The 25,814-nt window shown below is 41.7% G+C and overlaps 1 protein-coding gene across 2 annotated transcripts in view; it reads right to left on the bottom strand.

Annotated features, from left to right (window-relative positions):
- The window catches only part of SCAPER (S-phase cyclin A associated protein in the ER), a 183,024-nt gene that overhangs the window by 120,475 nt on the left and 36,735 nt on the right, over positions 1-25,814 (bottom strand). For both annotated transcript variants that reach the window (XM_066635063.1, XM_066635064.1), the window contains 12 exons: positions 20,059-20,321; positions 19,285-19,512; positions 17,740-17,910; positions 15,977-16,052; positions 15,125-15,242; positions 13,557-13,668; positions 12,645-12,785; positions 8,073-8,228; positions 7,545-7,687; positions 5,919-6,000; positions 4,464-4,616; positions 3,095-3,202 (listed from right to left, as the gene is read on the bottom strand). In XM_066635063.1, coding sequence (XP_066491160.1) covers positions 3,095-3,202; positions 4,464-4,616; positions 5,919-6,000; positions 7,545-7,687; positions 8,073-8,228; positions 12,645-12,785; positions 13,557-13,668; positions 15,125-15,242; positions 15,977-16,052; positions 17,740-17,910; positions 19,285-19,512; positions 20,059-20,321 — 1,751 coding nt within the window. The remainder of the gene's footprint in view (positions 1-3,094; positions 3,203-4,463; positions 4,617-5,918; positions 6,001-7,544; positions 7,688-8,072; positions 8,229-12,644; positions 12,786-13,556; positions 13,669-15,124; positions 15,243-15,976; positions 16,053-17,739; positions 17,911-19,284; positions 19,513-20,058; positions 20,322-25,814) is intronic.

The raw sequence follows: 25,814 nt of genomic DNA on the forward strand, positions 1-25,814 counted from the left end.
GATAGTGTTATCTCTTCACCAAAATGTTGGAGAGCAGATGTGTAAGTCAGTGTTGTTACAATCATGAGCTTTAGCTAGATTCTCAGGAACGGAAAAATCAGATCAGCCATCCAGGGGAAAGAGTGTCTGATTAGCTACAGAAGTAATTAGATGAAGGCTAACAAAGCTATGGGAGAGAACCATCATCTTTATTTACATCTCCAGCCTGCTCTTGTGTGGTAGCACTTTATGGCTATAAAAGGCTGACAACTGCCTTGGCTGAATGAAGTGGCTGAATTGGCATATGAATTGCATTGCAAACTAATTCAAGAAAGGCTTTTTTCATGTTCTCCCCAACTCCCAGGAACCCTGGTTCAAATCCCATCCCAGCTTCATAGAGAAAATGGATGGAATATTGAGCAGAGTATGCCACTGAAGCATGTGTGTGTAAATAAAAAACAACAAAGTTATTGTACCTGCAGCCATTTTGCTACTGGCCTCACCTCCCAGACTACCACTGTGTAACAAAATCGCCTCCCCATGTTACCACTGGTACCATTAGAACAATCCATGACTCTGGCAGACAAAAAAGTAGGTCCCAAAAGTCTACACTCTTCCTACCCTTGCCCTAAGATAATGGAATGTAGAAAAAAGTATAACAATTTTGGGGGCAGTGAGCCTTTATAATACGCATCTGGCCAGCTTCCAGTCAGCAAATAACTTACTTAGCATGTCAATCTTTTAAGAAGGAAAACTTCATATTTTTTTCTAGCAGAAAAGCTGCAACAGATCAGTATAATAGTATAGCTATATTCCTGCATCATTTCTAATGAGGTGGCTTTGAAATTTGCTGGTGTTTTGCCCATATGATCCTCCTGTTGATCACAGCAAAACCAACACTTTTCAGCTGGTTCCTGTGACAGCTCAAGAAACAATGAGAAAATCCTGTGCTGCAATGACTAGCCAAAGAAGACACCTTTCTCTCACGCTAGCAAGCAGCTATGATTCGAACCAGGCTTAAAACAAAATGTGTCAGAGATCAAGTGCATGCTCTCCACAGTGTCAAGTGCAGAAGGTTAAAGGTGAAATTTCATTAGGTCAGAGGTGGTATAAATAAAATCTTATATGTCAAAGAAGAAGGGTCATTTAATATCAAGACGTCATAGATGACAAGCAATAACTTTAAGTAGGACAAGTGCACTCACTGACAGATACCTTCACTGATTAAAAATAAAATAGAACCCAGTAACAAGTGTAACAAAGCTTGCATTCACCCCCATTATTTAGTTCTACGTTTTGAAATTTTACACTAAGAATATTAGCCGTAAATACTTTTATTTCCAGCTGAATGAAAATTCTGCCTTGAGCTCTGATACTGGCGGAAAAAAACATTAACCTATCACACATCTTAGCTAGATCAGTTTTATATAAAACAGGGTTAAGTTCAGTGAACTGGGCAACTAGCACAGTCCTTGGAGGCTACTGAAATATTAACACAATCACATTATCCCAATGGCATATCATCACCAGTACAGAGCTCTCGTCAGGATTAAAGTAACTCTTGCTCCACCACATGTTCTCTTGCTCTGTTTCCTGAAGGAGAGAGGCACCTTATGTTAATGAGATTGGGAAACATGGTTCATGTTCTATTACCATACAAGTCCCTTAAGAAGATCTGCCAGATCAGGCCAACAGTCCAAAGGGCCATAGCTCAGCAACAGAGCACATTGCTTTGCATGCAGAAGGTTCTAGGTTCCACTGCATCTCCAGGTAAGGCAGGGAAAGAAAGGGACTCCAATCTGAAAGCCTAGATTCTTGCTGCCAGTCAATGTAAACAACACTGAGCAAGATGGAACAAGGGTCTGACTCACTAGAAGGCTGCTTCCTATGTGTCTTTTTATTCCCCATTATCCTGTTTCCCACAGTAGACAGATGATGTTATTGGAGATCCACAAGCAAGTCCTCAAGGCAATAGCTCTCTGTCTGTTGGCTCCCCAGCAACTGACAGTTAGGGGCAGACAGCATTTAAACACGGATATTCCATTTGACCATCATGATTTAGTCATTTGTAGATCTTTCCCCCATGAGTCTGTTTATTTCCTTTTAAAGTCATCTATGCCAGTAGCTATCACTACCTCTTACACTAGAGGACAATATGTTGTGCCAAAAGTTACTCATTTTGCATATCTGTCCTATTCTACTGCCAATACACTGAATTGGACAAACCCAATTCTAGAATTACAGAACAGGGAGGAAAAATTCTACACATGCACTCACACATTTTTGGATGTGAGATTTTCAAGTAGAAATAGTAGACTTTTTGTGTCTGGGATCCTTACCATCAACCATACAGTCTCAGACAAGCTGGCTGCCAACCCTGCTATAGCCAGGACTCTTGGCGCTTCAGATGACCCCATCACTGCCCCCCTGGCACAGTTCCTGAGAGTGTTGCTGTTCACGCCCTGGGCAAGAATCCTCCCCATCAGGAGAAAAGAGTAGCACAAGAAGCGCCCTAGAGCCAACAGCTGAACAAGAAACCCTTGCCTCTCACAAGTGATTTGAGGTAGACTTGCCTGTTGCTAAGGCAGCAGGCATACTAGATATGGGGACAGAGAAGGAGAAGGGGCCCAGAGCACATGGGATGGTAACCAGGAGAAATTTAAAGGCAGTCTGTGCTTGTGATGTAACGGAGGAAGATGTAGGACAATGGAGGGCTCTCCAGAAGCCTCTAGAAGTTCTGGAAGCTGACCCCAAGGAGAAAGGGAAGAAGTGGGTACAGCATACCTTCTCTACACATCAGACTGAGGCACAAATGGGAGGAAAAGAGACAAGGAACAACTGCATTCTTGGGTTTGGGGCATAGGTCCCCCCTCAACCTTCAGGTGTGGAGCTGGCACTACAAGGCAAGTGCCAGTGAAGTGCAAGCTCTAAAGACCCATACAAATTTGAACCATATAATACTGCTTTACTATTTTTTGAGCAGAAATTGTGATTTTTTCCCCCCACCTATTGTTTTTCAGGAATGTGTGTATTTCTTTTCCAAAATATTACAGCTCAGACAACATATTAAAACTGGGGGGGAAATGCTTATTTTTTTGTTTGTTTAAAGACCTACCACTTCTTCATCTGAAAGCTCTCGTCCTTGGATGCTGCTATTTTCTCGCACTGCTTGTTGATGCTTTTTCCCTTTAATATGGCTAAAAAGATAGACCTCTGAAGAAATCTGAAAAAAAGAGATTGAACGTGCAACATTTTCTTCTGCATGAGAAATCTTGCATAATCCATCAAAATTCCATATGCTGCTCATTTGGCATTAAGACAAAAGCATCACAAATCAGTACAAAAGACATAAAAAGAGCGCTGCTGGATCAGGCAAAGGGCCCATCTTCCTGTATCTTCAGTGGCTTCCTGTATCTCAGTGGCTCACCAGATGCCTCAAGGAGCACTCAGGACAACAAGATACCTGCATCCTATTGCCATCCCTTACACCTGGCATTCTGAGACAGGTTAACTCTACCAGAGGTTGGGTGTAGTCACATACTATGTTGGACAAAATTATTTTTTTTACTCAAAGAAACTATGGTAAGGACTACATTAAATAATAATCTCTATTGTATGTAATGAAGTTTAACTGGCAAGAATGAGAAGTGGTTCTTTTGGGTGGTGATCCCTAGCGTTCTAGGACTCTCTCTCTCTCTCTCTCTCTGAGAAATATGAATGGCTCCCTCTCTGGCAGCTTTTAAAAAGAGGGTAAAGACATTTATATTACCACTAGTTTTTTGCTTAGGAGGTTGCCTTCTTATTTTTTGTGCATTCCACATTTGTATTTTAGATGTGATGTATTTTTAAAAACTGTTTAAACGATGCTTTAGAATTTTATAATATGGTGTTAAATATATTGCCCAATTTTACATATTTGATGAAAGCTGCCCTGGTGGCCTCAGCAGGGATGGAAGGGCACAACAGAAATTGTTTAACATAACGAACATTTCACATTTTAGGAGGTCCAAAAACCAACAACAGTGTTGTAAGACTGCTAACAGGATTAAGAAGCATCTTGTGAAGTGGTGGCTCTCTTATATTAGCAGGAGAACAGCAATCGTCCCTATTCATCCCAGCACAATATCTTTTCTGGTGGCTATCTGCAGGAGTTTTTTTGTTACTCTTTTAGACTGCGAGTCCTTTGGAACAGTGAACCATTTTTTATTTGTTTTGCTCTGTAAACAGTTCTGGGAAATTTGTTTTTGAACAGCATAATAATATAGACCAATATTATGATCCCCAGTTTTCAGATAAGGAAACAGAGGCAGTGCCCTAACCAAGCCCAGCTAGCGAGTTCAAGTGAGATTTGCCCTGTGTTACCTTAAGAGTTGCACTGTGGCAACAACCCGCATTTGGGCTGGATCATGTTAAGTTTTCCGTTCCTAACAAAACAGCACAATGATGAGTATTGTTTGCATTCCATCCTGAATAATAAATCTTACCAAGACGTTGCACAATGAACATTGCTTTTTCCGCTCATATGGTGTGAGTTTAGGTGCATAGTCCGTATTTGCGTGTCTTCCACTGCTCAGTTCAGCTGCTTTTTCTTTCCTCTGCTCTATTTGTTCCATGTGCCTCCGAATGCTCTCATCATGCTAAGTAGCAAATGATACAACAATAGTCAAAGTATGCCTGCCACAACTATTGGTATCAAATCAACATTAAACAGTAGTACTAACCACAGTAGTAGTTGAATGACAGGAAATATCAAAACTAAGAAGGGAAACTAAAATTTGATATTTCTCAAAAACTCATCTTCCAAAAGATTACATGATACAATATAATTGTACACTGAGAGGGTCATTTATGGTCTTCTACTTCCCATCCTGTTCACCCCCATTCTTTGAGAGTGCTTCAACATTGGAAAGCACCCGTTCTTGCCAAAGACCTTCTAAATCAAACAGCAAAACAAAACCTCCTAGTGCCTCCAAGCAGAACGCCAAATGTCACCTCCACCCTTCCTCAGATTCAGAAAGGAAGAGGGGAATGGAATGGATGAGAAAGTGGGGAGCACAAGCTGGTGGGATACAGTACTAGTGATGCTCTAGCTCCTACTCCTTCATACTTGCTCAATTGCTCTGTCCCCCTTTACAAAATCAGGGAGAAGGAGCAGCAAAGATAGACAGAAGTGGGTGGGTGGTGGGTGCCTCTGCCAGTTCTGCCATCTGAGGCAGCTACCTCAGGCAGCCTCATGGATGGACTGGCGCTGCAGCAAAGGAAAAGCAACTTTTAATAAGAGGGAAAAAACCAGAGAAGTTTAATCAAATATAGGATTATATCCAAAGAAAATTAATCCTGATGACGTCCCATTGAAATTAATGGGCGCTGACAGTCACAGTAAAGTTGTCTCATTGATTTCAACAGCTTTTTGTTAAGGTTAACTTTCTTTGAATATAACCTAAAGAAAACTAACTATTAGACACATTACAAAGGCATCATTCTTCAATTATTCAACCTCCTTCTGCTTGTATTAAACTGGAATGCCATGATATCAATTTGCTAAATAAAAAAATATGTTGGAGAAAATAGTAGAAAGTTCTTAGTAGAAACTTCTTAAACCAGGGGTGACAAACATAAGGTCCGGGGGCTGGATGCGGCCCGCGGAAGCTTTTTATCTGGCCCTCAGCTGCTGAGCAGTGCTGAAGTGTTACTTCTGAAAGGGCAGCCCACTTGAAAATTGGGCTCTCCAATATCCTGAAAAATGATCAAGACTTGTGTGTTTTCTCTTCTGTCATTTGTAGCTAATGGGTTCCTAAGTGAGAAAAAGTGCTTATTTTTGGTTATGACCTGTTTAGTGACATTACTTCCGGCCCTCAGCAGGCAGCATTATTAGGCCCTCAATATGAAACGGGTTTGACACCGCTGTCTTAAAACCACCATCTATTTTCAGTCTATACCTTCAGTTGAATCTTCTTTTGCAGTTCTTCCATGGCTTCCTGTTGAGCCGCCGTCAGAGCAGCTAGCCTCTCCTCTCGATCTCTACCGAAACAAGAGCATATGCATTAAAAAACGGGAAAAAAATACAGAGAATGTATTGTGCCCTTTCTTTTTTCTTCACTCCTGATATTTTATTGTATAGTGCAGAAAGGGAAAGTTTTTTTGTTTGTTTTTAAACTTCATGATGTGCATCTCCCTGATCCCAATCATTACTCACTGGGATACTTACTATACAGAGCTTGAGAAAGCCAATTTACTCACTCTTCCAACCCCACCTGTTTTTCTTTTCAACTGACATCTTCAACATTGTATTGCAAAACTGCCCTCAACATTCCATAGGTCCTGGACATTCACACATCATTTTTGGACCATTTTGAGTAAAAAAACAGAAACAAAAAACTCCAGTTTTAAAATTTATAAACTACACTCCTAGGGACTCCCACCTGTTTACCTTCCAGGGAAAACTATACAGGTATCCCCCTTCCTCCTGATTTTCAGCTTCTTCTCCATGACTAAACTGTGTTGCATGACAAGACAGAGTTGGGACAAGGAAGCCAACATCAGCTGGGGATGGAGTATGTTCCATAGTGCTCATTCCTGTCAATGACCACCCCTGCACTGGTTGCCAGTGGAAGAGAGGGTCAACAAAGCTAGGCTTGCTGCTACTGCAACATCAGCCTGAAGCTTCACCAACTATGGCCCAAGCAGACTTAGAACACTCCCCACCTTCCTCCTTCTCTTTCTCCTTCTTGCCACAGCTCACCTAGTCCGTATCCTGCTTTGTCATGAAGCTCACAGGATGAACCAGGACAAGGTACTCTCCATCCAGCCTACATCATAATGTTTATTATGAGGCAAGAAGTCTTACTGTCAATTGATGTCATAGCCCCTTCCATAAAAATAGATATGCTCTTGCCTTATCCCTTGTCTTTCTGTGGCCTGCCTTGCTTTGAAGTCACCCTAAGGTGAGATAATATTCTTGGGAGGAAAGAAGGGAAGGGAAGAAGGGACGGCTAGCTGTGAGTCTTCAGCTTCCGCTGATCTTTTAACAACAGTGTGAAGTGTGAATATGTGCTAAAGCCTAAATATTCAAAACATCAAGTTGCCTCATGCTGCTTATGATTAATATAGTACCATCTCTAAGTACATAGTGCTCCCAACAGATGAGAGAAATGATTCCCCACCCCAAGGGGCTCACAATCTAGAAAAAGACACAAGGGAGAGAACAGAGAAAGGGACAGGAGCAGTGGCAGGGTAAACGGGTAGCCTATATGATGGTTGCGTATGCATGCACTTGGCTGTGCTGGTTGCTGTGTAGCAAACAGCTGTAAGAATCAACATAGGATACTAAATTATCACATGTTTCTCTTAAAAAGATAGTCAAAGCAGCTTACAAAAAGAAAAAGAAAATACCTGCCTACATAAAAAGGCCTGTTCTCCACTAAGATGTTCACGTTAAAACATTTCTTACAATTACATCAATTAAATTGCATTTAACATTTGCCTAATAACAGAAAACCAAGAGCTTCACTGTAATCCATAAAAATGCTGAACAGAGCCAAGTGCAAGACAGACAAGGGAGCTACCTGGCTCTTTCACGGGCTGCATCTTCTCGAGCTCTCTCTTTCTCCTGCCGCTGCTGTTCAATTCGAGCTTCTTGCTCTTTCCTTTTGGTTAGTAGCTCTTCAACCCGGGCTTGACGTTCTGCTTCCAAAGCTCTTTTACGCTCCTAGAGAGAAAGCAGTTCAAATTTTTTTCCCCACCATGTAAACCTGAACATTAGCATGAAAAGCAAACCACTTTTAACAGATCATTCCTGAAGCTCTCAAGTATGCAGTAGAAAATGGGAATTTCTTATCTGAGAATTCCTGTTCTAGGGAGAGGAAGGGGACATTCCTGACCCTTCAGTAGATGCCCTTCCCACCACTACGGGGCAGGGTCAATCCAAAGTGTGATCAATCAGGGTCAATCCTGCTGTAGAGAGCCTCCCATCCCCGGATCATCATTGAAAGCTAGAATATTCCTCTAACCCCCAGCAAAACAACTAGGATCTCGGAGTAGAGAATCCTTGGAAGACAGAAGGTATTTGTTGCTTTTGCAAAGTCAACTTATACCTGGACAGCTTCATCACGGGCTTGCTTCTCCTCTTGCCTCCGCTGGCGCTCTTCCTGCAATTCATTCAGTCTTTGTTCATACTCTTTTAGTTTGGACAGAACATCGTGACGTTTATTCTGGGCTTCTAAAGTGTTTATAAATGCAATTTCGTTTACCTGAAATTAAAACAAAGTTTGAATAGGAGAAACAAAAGAATGGATAAAAGAACTGTATTAGAAACGCAAAGCATTTGGAGAGTTATACATCAGCTGGGAGCCTGTAGTCCAAGAATCTGCTGGTTACTTAAAGGCAATACACATTACCCACCTTTTCTGCTCTGTTCTTCAACCAACCTTCCATCATATTCTTATTTTTCAGTCAACTTATTACTCTGCAGACAACCTTCAAGTCTCCCTGAAACTTCCCTACCTCCTGTGCAGTCCTTAGCCTAACTCCACAAACTGCCCATGTTTCCAGAACATGCGAGATTTTAATGTCAGATAGACAATTTTCACTTCTCTCAAAGAAACTGAACTGCTAACATCCCAGAAGTTGGAATATTTGTAAACATTCTTTGCAGTTCATGTCAAGAATGGTCTGGGCAGATCTCCTGCTTAGAGAAGCAATCAGGTGGACAAGGGGGCACAGTGTGCAACAGAGCACAGCAACCAAGAACCCCTATCCTTGCTTCTTACTTTCAGATCTATTATCATCTCCATCTCCTTGTTCCTATCTGTTGAAACAAATAGGATTGTTGAAGAATGCTGGGAGTCCTCCTTAGTACTGCAAAAGAAGATATTGCAATGTAAATATTTTCTTTGCTACTGACTAATTTGTCTTACAGAATCCAAGAAGTTCCAAATGATGAGTTAGCAATCGGTGGAGATATTTTTAACTCTGTGCACCAGGCCTGTTCCCAAACTAGGAATGTCTCCAACTCTTGGAACAGCTGGAGAGAATGATGGGGTTATGTGACTTTAATTTGGCAAGTCACAACAAAGGTTTAATTAAATTACTCACAATGGATTCTAATTGGCTCTACAAGTAGCAGAAAGGCCACTATTTTCCTAACAGAAAATAAAGTCTTACTTTGAGCTTTCTTCAGATACTTCAATTTTGTGGCATCTTCCAAGTACAATCTCTCTTTCTTTGCTATCCTCAAATCTTCCAGCATGAAGATGATTAACATGAAGCAGGGAGTTTCCATGGAGACTCTGCCCTCTCAATACTCACTACATTTGAGAACCGACGAAGGAGGCTCCTCTCCAACAGACCACATATAAAGCTATGGAGCTTTGTCACTGCTTTTGGACACTTCTGTACAATATCATCAGTGTCCAAATAAGTATTCATCAGTGCATCAGAAACTTTAGTAGCATCTTTTACTAAGGTTTGCTGTATAAGCAAGAAATGCAGCCTGTGGGGGACACAACAGGAGGGGCCTTATGGGGCACAGGCCTGAGGGATCAGACAGAGACACACTTAGATGAATCTGGATCCCCAGAGCTACCATATAAGTCATGACAGGTTAGAACTAGAAAGCATAGTTGCACAGCGAATCTATATTTTCTTAGCTCTATGTGAGCTGCAACTTAACCTACAGAGCTAAGAAAACAGAGTGACCACATAGCACAATATTTTCTAGTTCTGGACTGCTACAAATCATGAGTCAGCTTGCCAGTGAACTTTGTCTCAGGCAACTCAGCAAAAATGCTGGATTGCTTGAAACAACACCTGATTGGCTGAGATGGGAGCCCTGGCACGTTTCAGCTTGCATGGGCATTTTCTCCATTCATCCATCCTGGTTCCCACCAACTGTCAGACATTGTCCTAGAGAACCCTGAATTACCACTAATTTGCCTTGGACAAAATCAGTGGCTGGAGCAGCTCACCTTCTATCCTCTGATGGGAGGATCGCACAGTCCACCAGGTAAGTTCAGGAGAATGGGATGGGGAAGGTCTGGCACACGCATGCAGTAACAAGAACTGCACCCACTCCTAGGGCCACTGCAATCCAGTGCCAGCCCTGAATCTACAGTAACTCTTCATATGCTCTGCCAAACAAGTCTCACTTCACATTAACAAAATACCAGGCTTTGTGGAAACATACTCCATGCCTTAATTTAGTTTTCTAGTCCAGATGTTGTAAAGTTACAGTAATTCAAAAGAAACCAGGCAAATTATTTGATAGAGGATAGAGAAGGAAACCTTTACACAGGACAAACTATAAAATATTTAAGACAGAGCCCTAAACAAACTATTAGAAGGAAAAACAGTAAGAAAACATTTTATAGCTGATTCTTCTATGACATATATATTTCCTATATTTGTAGCAATCTAAAGATAGAAATAATTGTAGAAATACTAAATAGCCAAACAAAAGATAGATTTGCTGCTTTATTTAGTAACCGGAATACATTTACAGAAACGATTTTGCAGCTCAGTGAGCAGCCAGTCATGGGAATTTAAGAGACAAAAGGGACAGCAACAGGAGTCACAACCTTCCTCTTTTACCACATCAGCCAGCGCTTCTGACCCAATTAATCTTGATCTCCAAGAGGAAGAGGGAGAATAGATCTAACATACTGGAACATACGCAAGACTTTAACACATCTGCTTAGCTGGGAATTATGTTACGTTATGTAGTTAACACGATTGCAGAAGTCACATGAGTGTTAACGAAATAAGAAGACAAACCAAATTAGAAATAAACCATTACAAACTAAGTGACAGAAGCAGTAGCCATTGAACTAATGGGCTAAGCCAATTGTCTTGTTCTTAGGAGCTTTAATATCTACTCTTCAAGGATCACAGACTGTTCTCCACATCAGAAGTCAAGCTTATCTGTGAACTGGTCATCTGCCTTCACAGCACAATAAAATCAACAGTAAGGCACACAACACCTCAATGTTGTTACCATAACACAGTATCAAAAACATGTCCGGGATCTCCGTACTTCACACTTAGCATTCTGATGTGACAGCACTAGTTTCCAAAGCACAGATCTAGCTATAGCCAAGCAATTACAGTTGCTAACAGTCTGATTGTCCTCATTAATAAGGTGTTGGTTCCAAAAAGCAAGGTACTTACAAACCCAGGTAACTATATCTTAAAATTTATTATCCATGTATAACAGGCAATATATTAAGAGGCGTGTCAAGATTTCAACCTGATTTGATTCACAGAGCCATAATGTTCCTAACAAAAGCAGCTCCCCTCTAAAACTACCCTCGTTCTTTCAATACCTAGCATTTCAATGTTAAGATAATAATAATAATTATTATTATTATTATGTATATTATATTATTATTATTAATTTTATTTTTACCCCGCCTTTCTCCCTTCCGAAGGGACTCAAGGCGATTTACAAACAAGGTTAAAACAAATTAAAAAATATAATTTAAAAAAAGATAAAAACATATCATAAAAGCAGTAGTCAGATAAAAAAGTAGTCAGGTAAAAGGGCATAGCGCAGCAAATTAGAAAAGGATCAGGCCAGTAACCAGATGTTAAAAAATATATTAAAAGATGTTAAAAAGGCCAGGAACTCAGAAGGTTTGTCTAAACAGAAGGGTCTTCAGGCCTCGCCGAAAAGTTTCAAGAGAGGGAGCAGTTCTTAAGTCAAGTTCTTAAGTCATAAATATGTCCCCTCATTGATCCTATGGCCAGAAGCACTGCCAGACTTCTCATTCCCACATATTCCAGAGTTGCTGCACGGCAGCATGACAAGCTTCAGAAACAGGATGCCTATATGGGGATATCAACCCACTAACCATTCCATACAACCAGCCAACTCCCCCCCAATGATATTACTCCTCTGAACAAACCTGTCCCTCCAGCTTCCCACTGAAGAAGCCTGCATGCCCCTCTTCCTTCTTTTATATCCTTAACTATTTTGCTTCTCCCTCAATTATTATCAGCACTGCCGCAATTTCAGACACTATAGCTAGCATTGTGCTAGCATCCCTAGTCCCATGGACCTCCCTCCAGTGTTCCCTGCAAAAATTACAGGGAGTGTGCGGAGCCCTACCTTTGCTGAGCTGGGGCAGCTCTGGAGCACACAGCGATGACATCATCATCATTGCTGAACTCCAGAGAGGCATGAAGACAGCTGTGCACGGCTCCTCTTCAAGCTGCAGGGTCATGTAGCTTCAAGGGAACAGTGCTCCCCTCTCCCACTCTCCAGCAGAATTCTGAAAGAGGTGGTGTTATTCCCACGGCTGCTCTTCCCAGGGTTTCTGTAGGTGCCAACTTGCCAGGTGGTTATTTTAAATATGCAATCGTGCAATACTGGGCAGCATATGGCATGCTGTCTCAGGTACTGGGCCATCCCTGGGGAAGAAAAGTCCCATTTTAGCCCCTAACCTCTGCTATAAGGTCTAAAAATTCTGAAAAGGACTGGGATAATTTTAGAGCCAAGAAACAGACTGTGTTCTGCAGCTGTCTTGACCATCTTCAATGAAATATAAATGTATTGAGCAGAATCCTCCTGTGCTCTTGCACAGCTCCCATTTATTTCAGTGGGTCTGGGCAGAATTTCCCAAGAGATTCTGACCGTGAAATATAGCAACTCTCTGACGCATGCGGCTCACCTTGGCTTCTTCCTCTTGTGCTTTTTTCACTATTGCTTGCAACTGCACCTCACGCTTAAATTCGGCATGGAGTAATTTTTCTTCCATCATTCGCCGCCTCTGATCCAATAATTCTTCTTTCCATTTCCGGACATCTTTTTCCTACATGAGACAATTAAAAAATAACAGTTACATGCTTGCAAATTTCTAATCAGCCATTCAGCCTCAAATCTCAATGATGCAATGTTTAATATAAACATTGCAATGTTACATATAAATTTATAAATGCAATGTTACAAATAAATTTATAAATGCAATGTTACAAATTTACACACACACACACACACACACACAATTGCATATAAAAAATACTCCTTGCAGCAACTTCGCTATAAATCTAAACTGAATTTGTAAAGATCTTGGGATGCCTTTTGACCATATTTAGCATCTATAGGTGCAATCCTAACCAACTTTCCAGCACTGGCATAGCTGTGCCCATGTGGCATGTGCTGTATTCTGCAGCTGAGGGCAGTCATGGAGGCCTCCTCAAGGTAAGGCAATGTTTGTTCACTTACCGCAGAGTTGCATTGCCCTTATGTCAGTGCTGAAAAGTTGGTTAGGATTGCAGTCTATGGCACTGACTATGGAGAAAATGGACCGAGATGTCATAAATTGCATTATGCTTCATGAGTTGGCAATCATTTCAAATTTAGCACGTCAACACTTTTTAAATGTCTATTGTAACATTATACACAACACAAAAGCTCTCCCTGCATTTCATAAACAGAATCAAGTGACCTGGAAACCATGGGTATTATTTACTAGCATCTTTCGCTTGCTTGGAGAATAAATTTGCATACAGTGAACAAAATATAATGTTCAACAACCCCAGATCTACACTGGGATTTGAAATTTCACTGTAAACAAGCTTACCCGTTCCATTAATTTTTGAAGCTTTAGAGTTTTCTCTTCACGCAACTTCTCTCTCAGTTGTTGAGCTTTCATCTGTTTTTCTTCATGTTTCTTTTTAGACTCTGCGATTGTTCTTGAAAAGAAATATGTTAGAACCCCAATGAGACAAAGAACCAGAGCAAAGGCATATGGACGTTTTTAATTAAAAGGAACATCAAAAACCAATGATTAAGGGCTCAATCCTATGCAGTGTGCACTGGCTCACCACCAGCTCACACTGTTGCAAACGTGCCACAAGGCACGTTTGCAGTCCTCAGCACTAGTGGGGCACTGATGCTCGGCAGTTGCACAGGCTGCCGAGCAGTGGAGAAGTAGCTGGGGGCGTGGGGGGAAGAAAGGAGGAGGTGTTCTGAGGCGGGGGGAGTGGGGGAGGAGGTGTGTTGGGGGGAGGCAGTGAGGCAGGAGGAAGGATCCTGAGCCTCTGTGTTGGACTGTCTGCCCAAAACGGAAGCTCTATGACGACCCAGCCATTTTTGGCACCGCTGCAGCCCCTCACAGCAGGCAACTCAGGATTGGGCTGCCCAATATTTACAAATCTCTAGTTCATTCACTTAACTGAAATTAAGCTAATTTCAGAATATTTACAAATCTCTAGTTCATTCACTTAACTGAAATTAAGCTAATTTCAGAATATGTTAAACACAAAAACTATAAATGCATGCATGGAGTAGTTTTTTACGGAGCCACCAGTCCAGCACTGTCCGTCAGACAGTAGCTCAGCAGAGTCTCTCACAAGGGTCTTTTCTATCACTTGCTAAGTGATTCTTTAATTGATGGTGCCAGAGATTCAACAGTGAACATTTGGTATGCAAAACATATGCTGCACCACTGACCAATGGCCAACATAACACATTAAAATGCATTCTACTTTTATTGTCAACAGTTAAAAATGTGATATTAGACACAACCCCATCCCTGGTCTATAAAGACCAAGTGCTATTGTACTCCTTTGAAATGTAAAGTAACATGTCTTTTATTCCACCCAATTAACAGATACTCATTACTGTAAAAAGTTGCTCTAGGAAGGGCTTGCTCATCCATGAGGCTGCCTGGAGCAGTTGCCTTAGGAGGCAGATTGGTGAGGGGTTTCCACTGCTTACCTCCATCGCTTCTCTCCTCACTTCTTGAAATCAAGAAGGAAGAGGCAAATGGAGTGAAAAAATAAGCTTGTTAACTACTCTGGAGAAATGAAAACAAACCCAGATTTGTCACGGGGGGTGATGTTGAAGAACATGTTTCTAGGATTAAATGAACAGGGGCAATTCACAAAAAAAAGAGTTGGTATGTTTTGTCCTTTGGTGTATCACAGGAGTCTTCTATGGGTAGTGAACAAATATCCCCCAGTTTGCCATTCACAGCTTTGTGAACTTTTTGCTGAAAGCTGTATATAAATATTCCTAATAATAATAATAAATAGGGGTACCAATGTAGCACTTATGCTTCACAACTCCATACTTAATATTCACTATATTATTCAAATATGGAATTAGAGTCTATTGCAACTAATCAAATATCTAAAAATTGTAGACCTCTTGCGAGAGGGTGAAGAAAGCTTCTCATGCATGTGTATCCCATGGCCTGGGGGACGAGCTGGTTCTTCCTCTACTATGTCACCCCAAGAGTTATTCTGACGCCATGATTCACGAGCTGCACAGAAAACAGATCAAATTTGTGAAGCAAAAGCTAAAATTCAAATGACATACTTAGTGATATTCATATGAGATTATATGAGTTGCTGTCTGAAAACAAATTTCTGTTGAGATAAAAGCATATACTTCCTCAGTGTATTCTTGATTCCAATCCCTCATCTTCCTCTGTTGTCCCCCTAGTATATGCAGGAGTAAATTTTGAAGTGCAGGAGCCTATCATGACGCTCCCCATAGCCATGCCCAAAAACATCATTTACATTTCTGTCTTAGGGTATGCTCGTGACCCACTGATGGGTCCCAACCCACAGTTTAAGAAATGCTACCCTAAACAATCTGAGTCAAGAATATGTGAAAGTTTGCCTTCTCCCTGATAGATAAGGGTAGGGGAGGGTCTTCCTGTGTGTCCCTCCAATATCAGACACCTGTTTGGTTGAAGAGGAGGCTCTTGGACCTCAATCACACTTAGGCTCTAGAACACCCTTCCAAGAGAGATACATCTGGCTCCATTTCTACAAGCCTCCCAATGGGCATTATTGAGAAGTTATTTTTCTGTGCTTTTATGCTAGTCTTCCTTTTGCTATGGATTTTACTGCTGTTTCTATTGTTTATTGAATTTTTCTTGACCATTTAATTGTAAAGCCACTGTGGGAACCATTTTCTTTTATGGTGCACATAAATGCCTTAAACAATCTTGTTACATGAAATAATAATATTCTGTATGAAAATGTTTACCTTCATAATCTGCCAGAACATCATTCCAGTCCATGGAGATACCACAGAAAGATATACTTCCATTGCCCATGCTAGCCTAAAATGGCATAATGCAAGACAGAAAGAGAACCTTAAGCAATCCATTACTGGTGGGGGTAGACGGCACCACTTTCGGCTTTAAACCAGAATTCAGTGCAATCTACAACAGTGACCCAGATAACTAAACTAGGTTACATGTGCAAAAATAAATCTAATATGCAACAGGTATTCCTCTTTAGTCACCAAGAGCTGGACACAACTGAATGGATAAAACACAAACATGTCTCTTTACAAACTCCTCTGCAATCACACCTGATAGGTCAGACCAACATTAAGCATTATAGATCACAACAGAATGAACTCTAACATCTAAGTGAACAAGATTTTGCCTTCAGCAATATAATAACCCCTGCTAATTGGGTAAGAGGCACTTTTTCAAGTGGGTGCTCCTTTTTTAGCAGGGGGAGAATAACTGGCCCATCTCACTCCAGCAGTGTCTTTTCTAGTGGCTGTCTGCTGGTGTTCTTTTGCATCATTTCAGATTGTGAGCCCTTTTGGGACAGGGAGCCATTTAGTTATTTGATTTTTCTCTGTAAACCGCTTCGTGAACTTTTAGTTGAAAAGCGGTATATAAATACTGTTAATAATAATAATAATCAGTCCAACAGAAGTGACAAAATGCACTAAAAGGACAATGTAGGAATGAGGGCATGTCTTTCACCAACTTGAAATTCTCAGGCCAATGGTTAAGAGCTACAAGACTGGATGATTAAAATTTGAGGATTAATTACGAGAATAAACCAAATAAGAATGGATCTGTTGTTTGAATTGTATTCATTCGTAAAATTGTAGCTTCTCAATAGTCCACCAGTTTCCTCTCCTGCTCCATTCCCCTCTTCCTTAAATCCAGGAAGCGGAAGGACGAGGAACTGAAGAGGTAGCTTCTGATGAGCCATGGGGGGAAGGGGGGACATCAGCTGCTAGAAGGTCCTTGGCCAGCCCTGCTGAACACAGAGAACACTATCTACTCGACTCCAATAGGGAGAACCAGAAGTTGCCATGTAGATTGCTATCCAATAGTGGCATAATACGTAGATTTTGGCTGTATCATGAAACATCCTTCCAAAAATAGGGGCAAATCACCTCCACATGATCTAGCAGACATTTCTGACTGCCTTCAAAATAAAGCAAGGGCTAGGAGCAAAAGTCCTACTAAACCTCCAGTGTGCTCTTATCATAGCTATCTTTTCTTCTCCAAAGCATTCACATTAATTGTTTACATAAAATCCTTAGAGCAGCAGTTCCCAAACTTATGTGATTATGGCACCCTTCCTCCACGGTGCCACTGCCTGCCACAATCATGTGAGATCTCAGCCCAGCCAAAATGGCAGTACCTGGGACAGCCAGTAAGAAAAGGCCACAGGGGACATCCCACAGTGAGTTTGCCACAGCGCCTGAGCACAGTTTGCGAACCACTGCCTTCGAGCTTTAAAGGAACTTCTCCAACTGAAAAATAAGCAACTGAAAGCTACACTGCACAGAAACAGAAACAGCAACCTTCTGAATACTTCCACATTTTTATTTTGACTGGCATGCTTCTGTTTGTGTTGCTGGTCTGGTTATGGTACAGCAAGTCAATATGCTTGAACGCTTTACAAAAATGAAGATGACAGTCCAATTCTGACCTTACCTTATTAATATTAGCTCAAACGTATATTCATTGCAAAATAAAACTTAAAACTCACAGAGAAGTCACTGTCATTGTCTGTTTCAATATTAATGTCATTGTTCTCCTCTGCTTCAATTTCTCGGGTTAACTGTTCTTCTTCTGCAATGGCACTGGCAATTGCTTCTTCATTGGCCTTCTCCAGGCGATCTGCTAACTCCTCTTTCTTAGCAAGAACCTCTGCCATGGACTGGTTCCAAAAAAAACAAACGAGCCCAAATCAGAACTGTCCTGAAAGGGTGAATACACTACACCACTTTGGGACTGCAGAACGGGCAAATCAATGATGTATTCTTAAGGAGCTGCTATATCTTAGACATTGTTTCTCAGTGTATCTTTCAAAGTAGCTACTTCAACCTTGCCAATGACCCCTTCATCTAATGTACCCTGTCTTCCCCTACCACATTCCTATGTGGCTTCGGCCCAACCCAGCTGCTATTTGGGAGGAAAACAAGCAAGCACACAAATGCCAGCTATATCCTCAGCATTCTATGGTTCTCCTAATGGAACAGAACTCCATTTCAAAGCAGTCCAGTCTTGTAGTTTTCCCCTTCCTCTCATGTTATGGAGTGCAATTGTCCCAGTGCTCTTTTCCATCCAACCCTTCCCCCTCCTAATGGTGACTGCAGATACTCCTGCCCTACTGCAATCTTTGCCTCTCCTCCCAAATTGCCCCCAAATGTTAAAGAAAGCAAGGTATGTGAAAATGCCTAGGGATGAGACACACAGACCGAGAGTTCGTTTTTCAAGGATTTCCCCACCCCAAACTAGGAACTCAATGGTCTCTGTGCTTTCTGGGTTCCAGTTAGTGCAGAAGGGGTCACCTAGTGCCAGCAGTGGAGGGCAAATGTTCCTCTCATCACCACACACCCCATGTGCTATGTGTTACTTTCCCCCCATATGTATGAATATCATCCATCCACTTTCATGGAAGAAACAAAACAGGGAAACACAGGGATACTGTATGAGTAGATACAAAACCTGCCCCTTGCCCCCCCCACAATGGTTCCAGTCTATAGTGAAGGACATCATCAAAATTGTGCCCTGCATTGTCCTACAGACATCAGCAGAAGCTATTGTGAAATGAGTCAGTCACCCACCTCAGCCCTGTCCATGAACCTTGTCCTAGCTGACAAACTGGTAGAGGATGTGGTTGCTTCTCTCCACCTGCTTCACCATTACTAGTGCAGCCATTTTCAACCACTGTGCCATGGCACATTGGTGTGCCATGAGAATTTGGGAGATGGTTATTTATTAGTAGGACCATTGAGGGATGTGAGCCCCCACCAGCAGTGTGGTGTGCCTTGTCAACAAAAAACTGATGGTGTGCCTTGAACATTTTAGTGCCCTCCCAATGTGCCATGAGATGAAAAAGGTTCAAAATCACTGATGATGTGTGTGGCATTTGGCATGCTGTACCAGGTCTTGGGTCAGCCCTGAGGTCTGTCTGCATAGATGCCCATCCAGGGTTCAATTACTTAATCATGCAGAATTGGAAACCGAGAGCTGCCAAAGCACATTTGAATAATCTCAAGCAAGTTCTTGACTTTCCATTAGTACTTACATTTGAAATATCTGCAGGATCCATTTCAGTTTCTAGCTTATTTTTTTCTGTTTGACTCTCTTCTCCGCTACTGGAAATGGTAGAGGGTCTTTCTTCTGCCTGTGGACTTTTAGCCATATGTGCAGCTTCAATGAGAACAATGGGCACTTCAGAAGATGACTGTAAAGACCCATCTTGCAAGCCGTTGTTGTCAGAAACCTTAATGTCCTCTAGTACACGGGCTGTGAACTAATATAAGACAGGTTACAGGGTTACAGGTTGAGCCCTCAAATAAAACTGCACCCCTATATTTAATTAACAGCCAGTTAGTTCTTGCTGAAGGAGGATTTGAGGAGAGGACTGTAAAGGCCTTTGTTCTCTAACAAAACCAAAACTCAACAGAGCAAACCTTTGTTTGATTAAGCATAGAAGGGAAAGTTTAACTCTTCAGCAGTGAAACTTCTAGTGTTTGCATGAATTCAGTTTTAAAAGACTAGTAAGCCAAACATCCCACATTTCCCTTCTTCTCTCCCTTTTCCTATCACAGAGTAAGGGCCAAATCAGAAACAACATGAGATGTGCAATATGATTGCCCTTCTTTTAATTTTCCCAACAGCAATTGTGGCGCCCAGGCCACAGAACTGAGGGAAGATGGTTTAATCCTTTTACTATTTCAATTCCTGGATAAAAATCACACACACACACACCAGTTGCATTGGTTAAAAAGCAATCTTCCAGGATAGTCTTCCAAATATTTCGATAAATCATTTCTGAAAGGTCATCTTAAACAATTACCTGATTCCTTTCAACAAGGGGGTGCTCATACACAGGGCAAACCTCTTTCAGGATGGTTTCTGTACTTTTAGCTACACTCTCTTCGGCTAATGAAACCTTCTGCTTATTCTCTGATGGATGAAGTACAATGTTTTCTTTGTCACTGTCATCCTTGAACCTTGATAATTCTGCAGATGAAGTTGTTTTTGTCACCAATGCAATAGATTTGGATCTAACAGGCCTTCCACGCTGGACTGTTTCCCATCCTTCAGCATCTTTTCGCTCTGATCACATGATGAGAAACCAAACCAAGAAATCAGAAATATATTTAGTACAAATAGATTTTATACACAGAGAACATGCAGGCATTCAACAGTATTTTTCCCATTCAACAATATTCTGTCTTGAGAAGAGTGACAGGTTTAAAAGACAAAAAAAGAACAGACCAAATCATGCAGTCAGAATTATCCTCTCCTTGAGAATGATCAAGGAGACACTTCAAGGAAACTCTTTATACATAAATCACGGCGCTCAAGAGCAAGGGCTTTCGTAGAATCACAGAATGTTAGTGTTGGAAGTGATCTTGGTGGTCATCTAGCCCAAGCCCCTCCCCAGTACAGCCCTGGGTCACCCTCCCGTGACCTGGGAAAGAGGGTCGGTTTCCCTGACAGCCAGCCTCCCTAGCAAAGGAGTGAGCCCCATCTTGACCACCCTGGCTAATGTGTCTCACCCCTAGGCAGCATCATGATGTCGTAACCCTCTCCCTTGGACATAGACCTACCCTGTTGTGAGGGGAGTCAGGTGCATCACATAGCCCTTCAAATACTTGAAAATAGCTATCATATCTCCCCAAAATTTTCTCTTCTCCATATCAAGCTCTTTTAAACTTCTCATAAGAACAGCCCCAAAGGATCAGGCCATAGGCCCATCTAGTCCAGCTTCCTGTGTCTCACAGTGGCCCACCAAATGCCCCAGGGAGCACACCAGATAACAAGAGACCTCATCCTGGTGCCCTCCCTTGCATCTGGCATTCTGACATAACCCATTTCTAAAATCAGGAGGTTGCACATACACATCATGGCTTGTACCCCATAATGGATTTCTCCTCCAGAAACTTGTCCAATCCCCTTTTAAAGGTGTCTAGGCTGGACGCCAGCACCACATCCTGTGGCAAGGAGTTCCACAGACCAACCACACGCTGAGTAAAGAAATATTTTCTTTTGTCTGTCCTAACCCGCCCAACACTCAATTTTAGTGGATGTTCCCTGGTTCTGGTATTATGTGAGAGTGTAAAGAGCATCTCCCTATCCACTCTGTCCATCCCCTGCATAATTTTGTATGTCTCAATCATGTCCCCCCTCAGGCGTCTCATATGACTTGGTTTCCAGATCCCTTAAACTGCTCTCCTCTGAGAGAGCCTTGGTAAGGTCTGGCTTACCAATGCCCTTCTTTCAGCAAAAGCAGTAAATATCTTAGCACCTTAGTTTATTCACTAGCTACCACTGCTCCAATTCTACAAATAGAGCAATACAACAACTGAATGCATGGAGTGCTACTGCTCTTAAAAACTACAAAGAGCCTTGCAGCATCTTAAAGACCAACTGATTTACAATGTCATAAGGTTTTGCAGCCTAAAGACTATTTTGTCTTCCTGTAATGTCCTCAGTTGGCACGTATATATTAGCCATCAAAATGTCTCCCTTTCCTCAAATGACTCTGACCTTCTGCATTCCTGTCCTTATGCCTACAACAACTCCTTCCCAGAACACCTCTGTGATGTCACCTCTCTTACATCCTTTATAGACTATAGCTCCGGGATAAAGCTATAGTCTTGCACGCAGAGGGTCCCAGTTCAATCTTGGGAATCTTCAGTTAGAAGGATCTCAGATTGCAGGTTTAGGAAAGGCCTAGTCCAGAGACCTTGAAGAACCACTGCCTATCAGAATGAAGGACACTGGGCTAAATGAACTGATGATCAGACTCAGTTTAAGACAGCTTTATAGTTCTTACATTTAAAAGATAACATGGTTTCAGCAGTTGTTAAGTACATAAATTTCATTAATTAGGATCCAATATAGGAGGGTAAAACAGGCAAGATTTTACTCTACCCAGATTCAAAACATTTTGTTTTTTAGGAGATTTACAGGTTTATTTTTAGGAAGGGTGTGGTTTTGTTTTGAAAAAGAACAGGAAAAAAACACTCTTTGAAAAGAAATACTGTTTAGAAACTGGAACTCATCCATGAGCCAAATAAATTGCCAGGCCAAACGTTTGCAAGTTATAAAATATAGAAACAATAAAAGAAAATGGTTGCATGAGGAATCTCTGCATCAAAATTTAATACCCAAAGAAGGCAAGATGTTAATTATGAATATTTGTTAATGTAACATTTATATCTAAAAAGGTTTTGAAGAACCATTTCAACAACGGAAGGATCTATAAAGAATATTAATCAGGCAGAATAGCAAATCATGCACAGGAAACCAATAAAAGGCTCTTTGCCCTGGTTTACAAGTAAAGGCCAGTTTCGCATATAGAGTTTAAGAGTTATTTCCATACACTAGCTTCCTCATGGCCCTTCACATCAACAAACTAAAGTTAAATCAAAAGGCAGCTGAAAGAAATGCATCTGTAACAAAATGTCAAACTTAGGAATAGATGGGAAGGAGCAAGAAGCAGGGATTCACTGGAAGGCATGGCATTGGAGGGGAGATATATTTTAGATATTGCCCACCCTCCAAGGAGCTCAAGGCAGTGTACTTAGCTCCTGCCTGCACTCTGATTTTCCAGCAATCCAATCCTGTAGGGTAGAGTAGGCTGAGAGGTAGCAACGTGTCCAAGGTAATCCAATAAGCTTCATGGTTGAGCAGGGATTTGAACACAAGTCTTCCTGGCCCAAGTCCAACACTTAACTACCACAACCCTGAAGAGAGCCCCATTCTCTTGATTTCCAAACAAATTCTTCTGTTTGGTTACTTCTGTGGCCATCAGACACTGGAGTTGGCAAATTGTTTTCCAAATGTTGGAAAAGAGTTGGCAAATTCTATTGCTGTGCTCAGGCAGCAAACCTTCCCCAAGAACCTCCTTCAGAAAAAAAATTCTCCCAGCCTAAGTTCAACAATACAAGTTCCAGTCCTGTTACCCAGACAACATGGGTGTTGAATGATGTCTTCCCCAGGTGTTCAGCAACACTTCTGAACAAAGTCTTCAGGTCAATTCAAAACATTGGGCGAGGGAGTAGGCTCAACCCAACATACATCCTCCCAACACACATTCAGTCAACATAAATACAGGCATGTGCCACTTAACAACTGTTTGCTTAACAACGGATTGCATATATGCCAGTGGTCAAAACACAATAAAGATGCTCTTAATGAGGCAATCGCATCTCCCATCGCCTGCAGCCGAGTGTCTATTTTACACAACAGAGAGGCTCTTAATGCAAAGAAGAGGCAATCTATCTCCAGTAGCCTGCGCAGCCAGCTAGTGTCTGGCAGGGAGTGTCTGTTTATATAACAAAGGCAATAGATTGGACTGAATGTTCACTTAATGACCTGATTGCATAACAACAGAGATCGGAGAACGTATCCCCATCGTTAAGTGGCACACACCTGTATATTTTTTGAACAGGACTTGTATATTCTACATTCTCTCAACTGAAACAGGTAGTATGGAGGAGAGGAGAGCGATAGTCTATCTAGAGCTGTGTTCTTCAAAAGGATAGGCCGTGACCCAGTAAAGGGTTGCAAGATATTTATTGGCAAAGAACACCAAGAATTCAAGGTTTGTCAACAGTTCGCTCAAGTATTAAATATTAGTTACCTTACTGGCATACTATGTAACCATAATATTATTTACAATTAACATTTTTAAATGTATTAGTCATTTGATTTGTTGTATAGTTGAATAATTATAAAGAATCTCCTTAAATTACAGTAATACTGTACGTCTTGTCTAATGAGTCAAACACTTTGAATTAGCTTACTTGTTATCTTGTTTGATATTACATGTCAGGTATTTTTAGACTAAGCAGAAGAATAGAGTCATGTGATTTTATTACACTGGGTCTCCTGGAGAGACCAGACCTAATTATATTTTGTGCCTCTGTCTCATGGCCTCCCTCTCCTATTGTCTCACAGCAAAACTCTTTTGAAACTGAAGGGGTATTCAGAAGCTGCATGTGATATGGCACAGGGGTATGCTGCTTAGGGGGGGGGGGTCAATCCCACTAACCATGTACATGTACCTAAAGTAGGTCTTTGGATTGTGGCCAACATGTAGGCAACAGCATTACTCGTAGAAACAGATTTTTTTCTTTTTAGAAACTGCTCAGAATATAATCATCCAAACCTGCCCAAGGGGCCATACATGCCAATTGAGCGTTCAAGGCGGGTACTGAACAATGACAACCCATGAGAGAAATCTGCATGAATTTCTTCCCTGAAGCATGGATTATCAAATGTCTCTTGTGATGCAGGCCGAGACGCACATGTGTATTATATGAATAACAAAATATGTATATAGGCCAACGTAGGTAGGTTTAATGTATTAAACTTCATACAATTAATTGACTTACAGCCCTAAGCTGTAAGCTGGCCTTACATCCTAAACTGGCCTTATAGAGGTGAATCTGGCCATCCACCACCATACGTTTTGGGCCTATGATGTGAATGCTGCTCTGCAGGCCAGGCACACCAGCACAAAGGCCTGAAGACCACGTGTGGGCACCACCAGCTCATAGAACTTCCTCCATCCCCTGTTATTGCCAGTAAGGTGGTGGCAGGGGCGGTTTGATCAGGGGTGGAGTGTGGTGGAGAGCAAGCAGGGGTTGGGAGGGGGAGGATAGCAGGAGTCTCCTTAGACTTACGCCACCAAAACAGCTGACGTAGGTTCAAGGAGACCCACTGAAGTCCAGATAGGCCTTTATGTACCTCTCCTGGCCTATCTGGTTCCTCCACCAGCCCATAGCATGCAGTGTGCACTCGATCGGTGGTGCTGCATGGTCTGCACGTAGGGGGGGATAGGATTAGGCTCTTGGCCTGCAATCCTATGAATGCTTACCTGGGAGTAAATTCCATCGAACTCAATGGGGCTTACTTCCAAATAGATTTTAAAGCCTGCAGTCCTACACACTGACCTGAGAGTAAGTCCTATTAAAGTCAACAAAATCTTCTGACATGTATAGAAGCACACTTTTGGATTTCTTTACTTAGGTGCGACAGAATTCATTAGAACTGTTTAGACAGAAGATTGGGAATAATACTGCATTAATTACATGTGCCATGGGTGTCAAGATACTAGATGCAAAATACTTGGGGGGGGGGGGGGAGAGGAGTCCCTAATAGAGTGACAAACTGCAATAGTCAGGGAAGCTTTTACAAATGTGTTTCCAAGTGTGACACACTTTTATGGACAGTCCCAGTATCACAAGTGAGATTTGGTTACTTGCCCAGTTTTGTTGATGAATAATTCATTGGGCCTATTCTGACAATTCTCTAGTCTCATTTGAGCTTCCCACTCTCTGCATCCTCTTGCATTACATGAAAGTGACAAACCATCTGTTACTGTGTGTGCCCCCCTCCCCCATCACACAAACCACTTGGCCTTTGTGCCTTCAAAGTTACTCTGTCTGGAAAAAAAGGCCCTATAAAACGTATTAACGGCCACAGCAAGCCAAACCCATCCTTTGTAGCTCTGTATACCACTGGGTCCTTATGTTCAACCACTTCTTTTAGAAAATGATCCATCATACCGAGCACAGAATTAGCAGAATGCAA

This window comes from Tiliqua scincoides, chromosome 8, assembly GCF_035046505.1.
Source record: "Tiliqua scincoides isolate rTilSci1 chromosome 8, rTilSci1.hap2, whole genome shotgun sequence".
Taxonomy (NCBI): Eukaryota; Metazoa; Chordata; class Lepidosauria; order Squamata; family Scincidae; genus Tiliqua; species Tiliqua scincoides.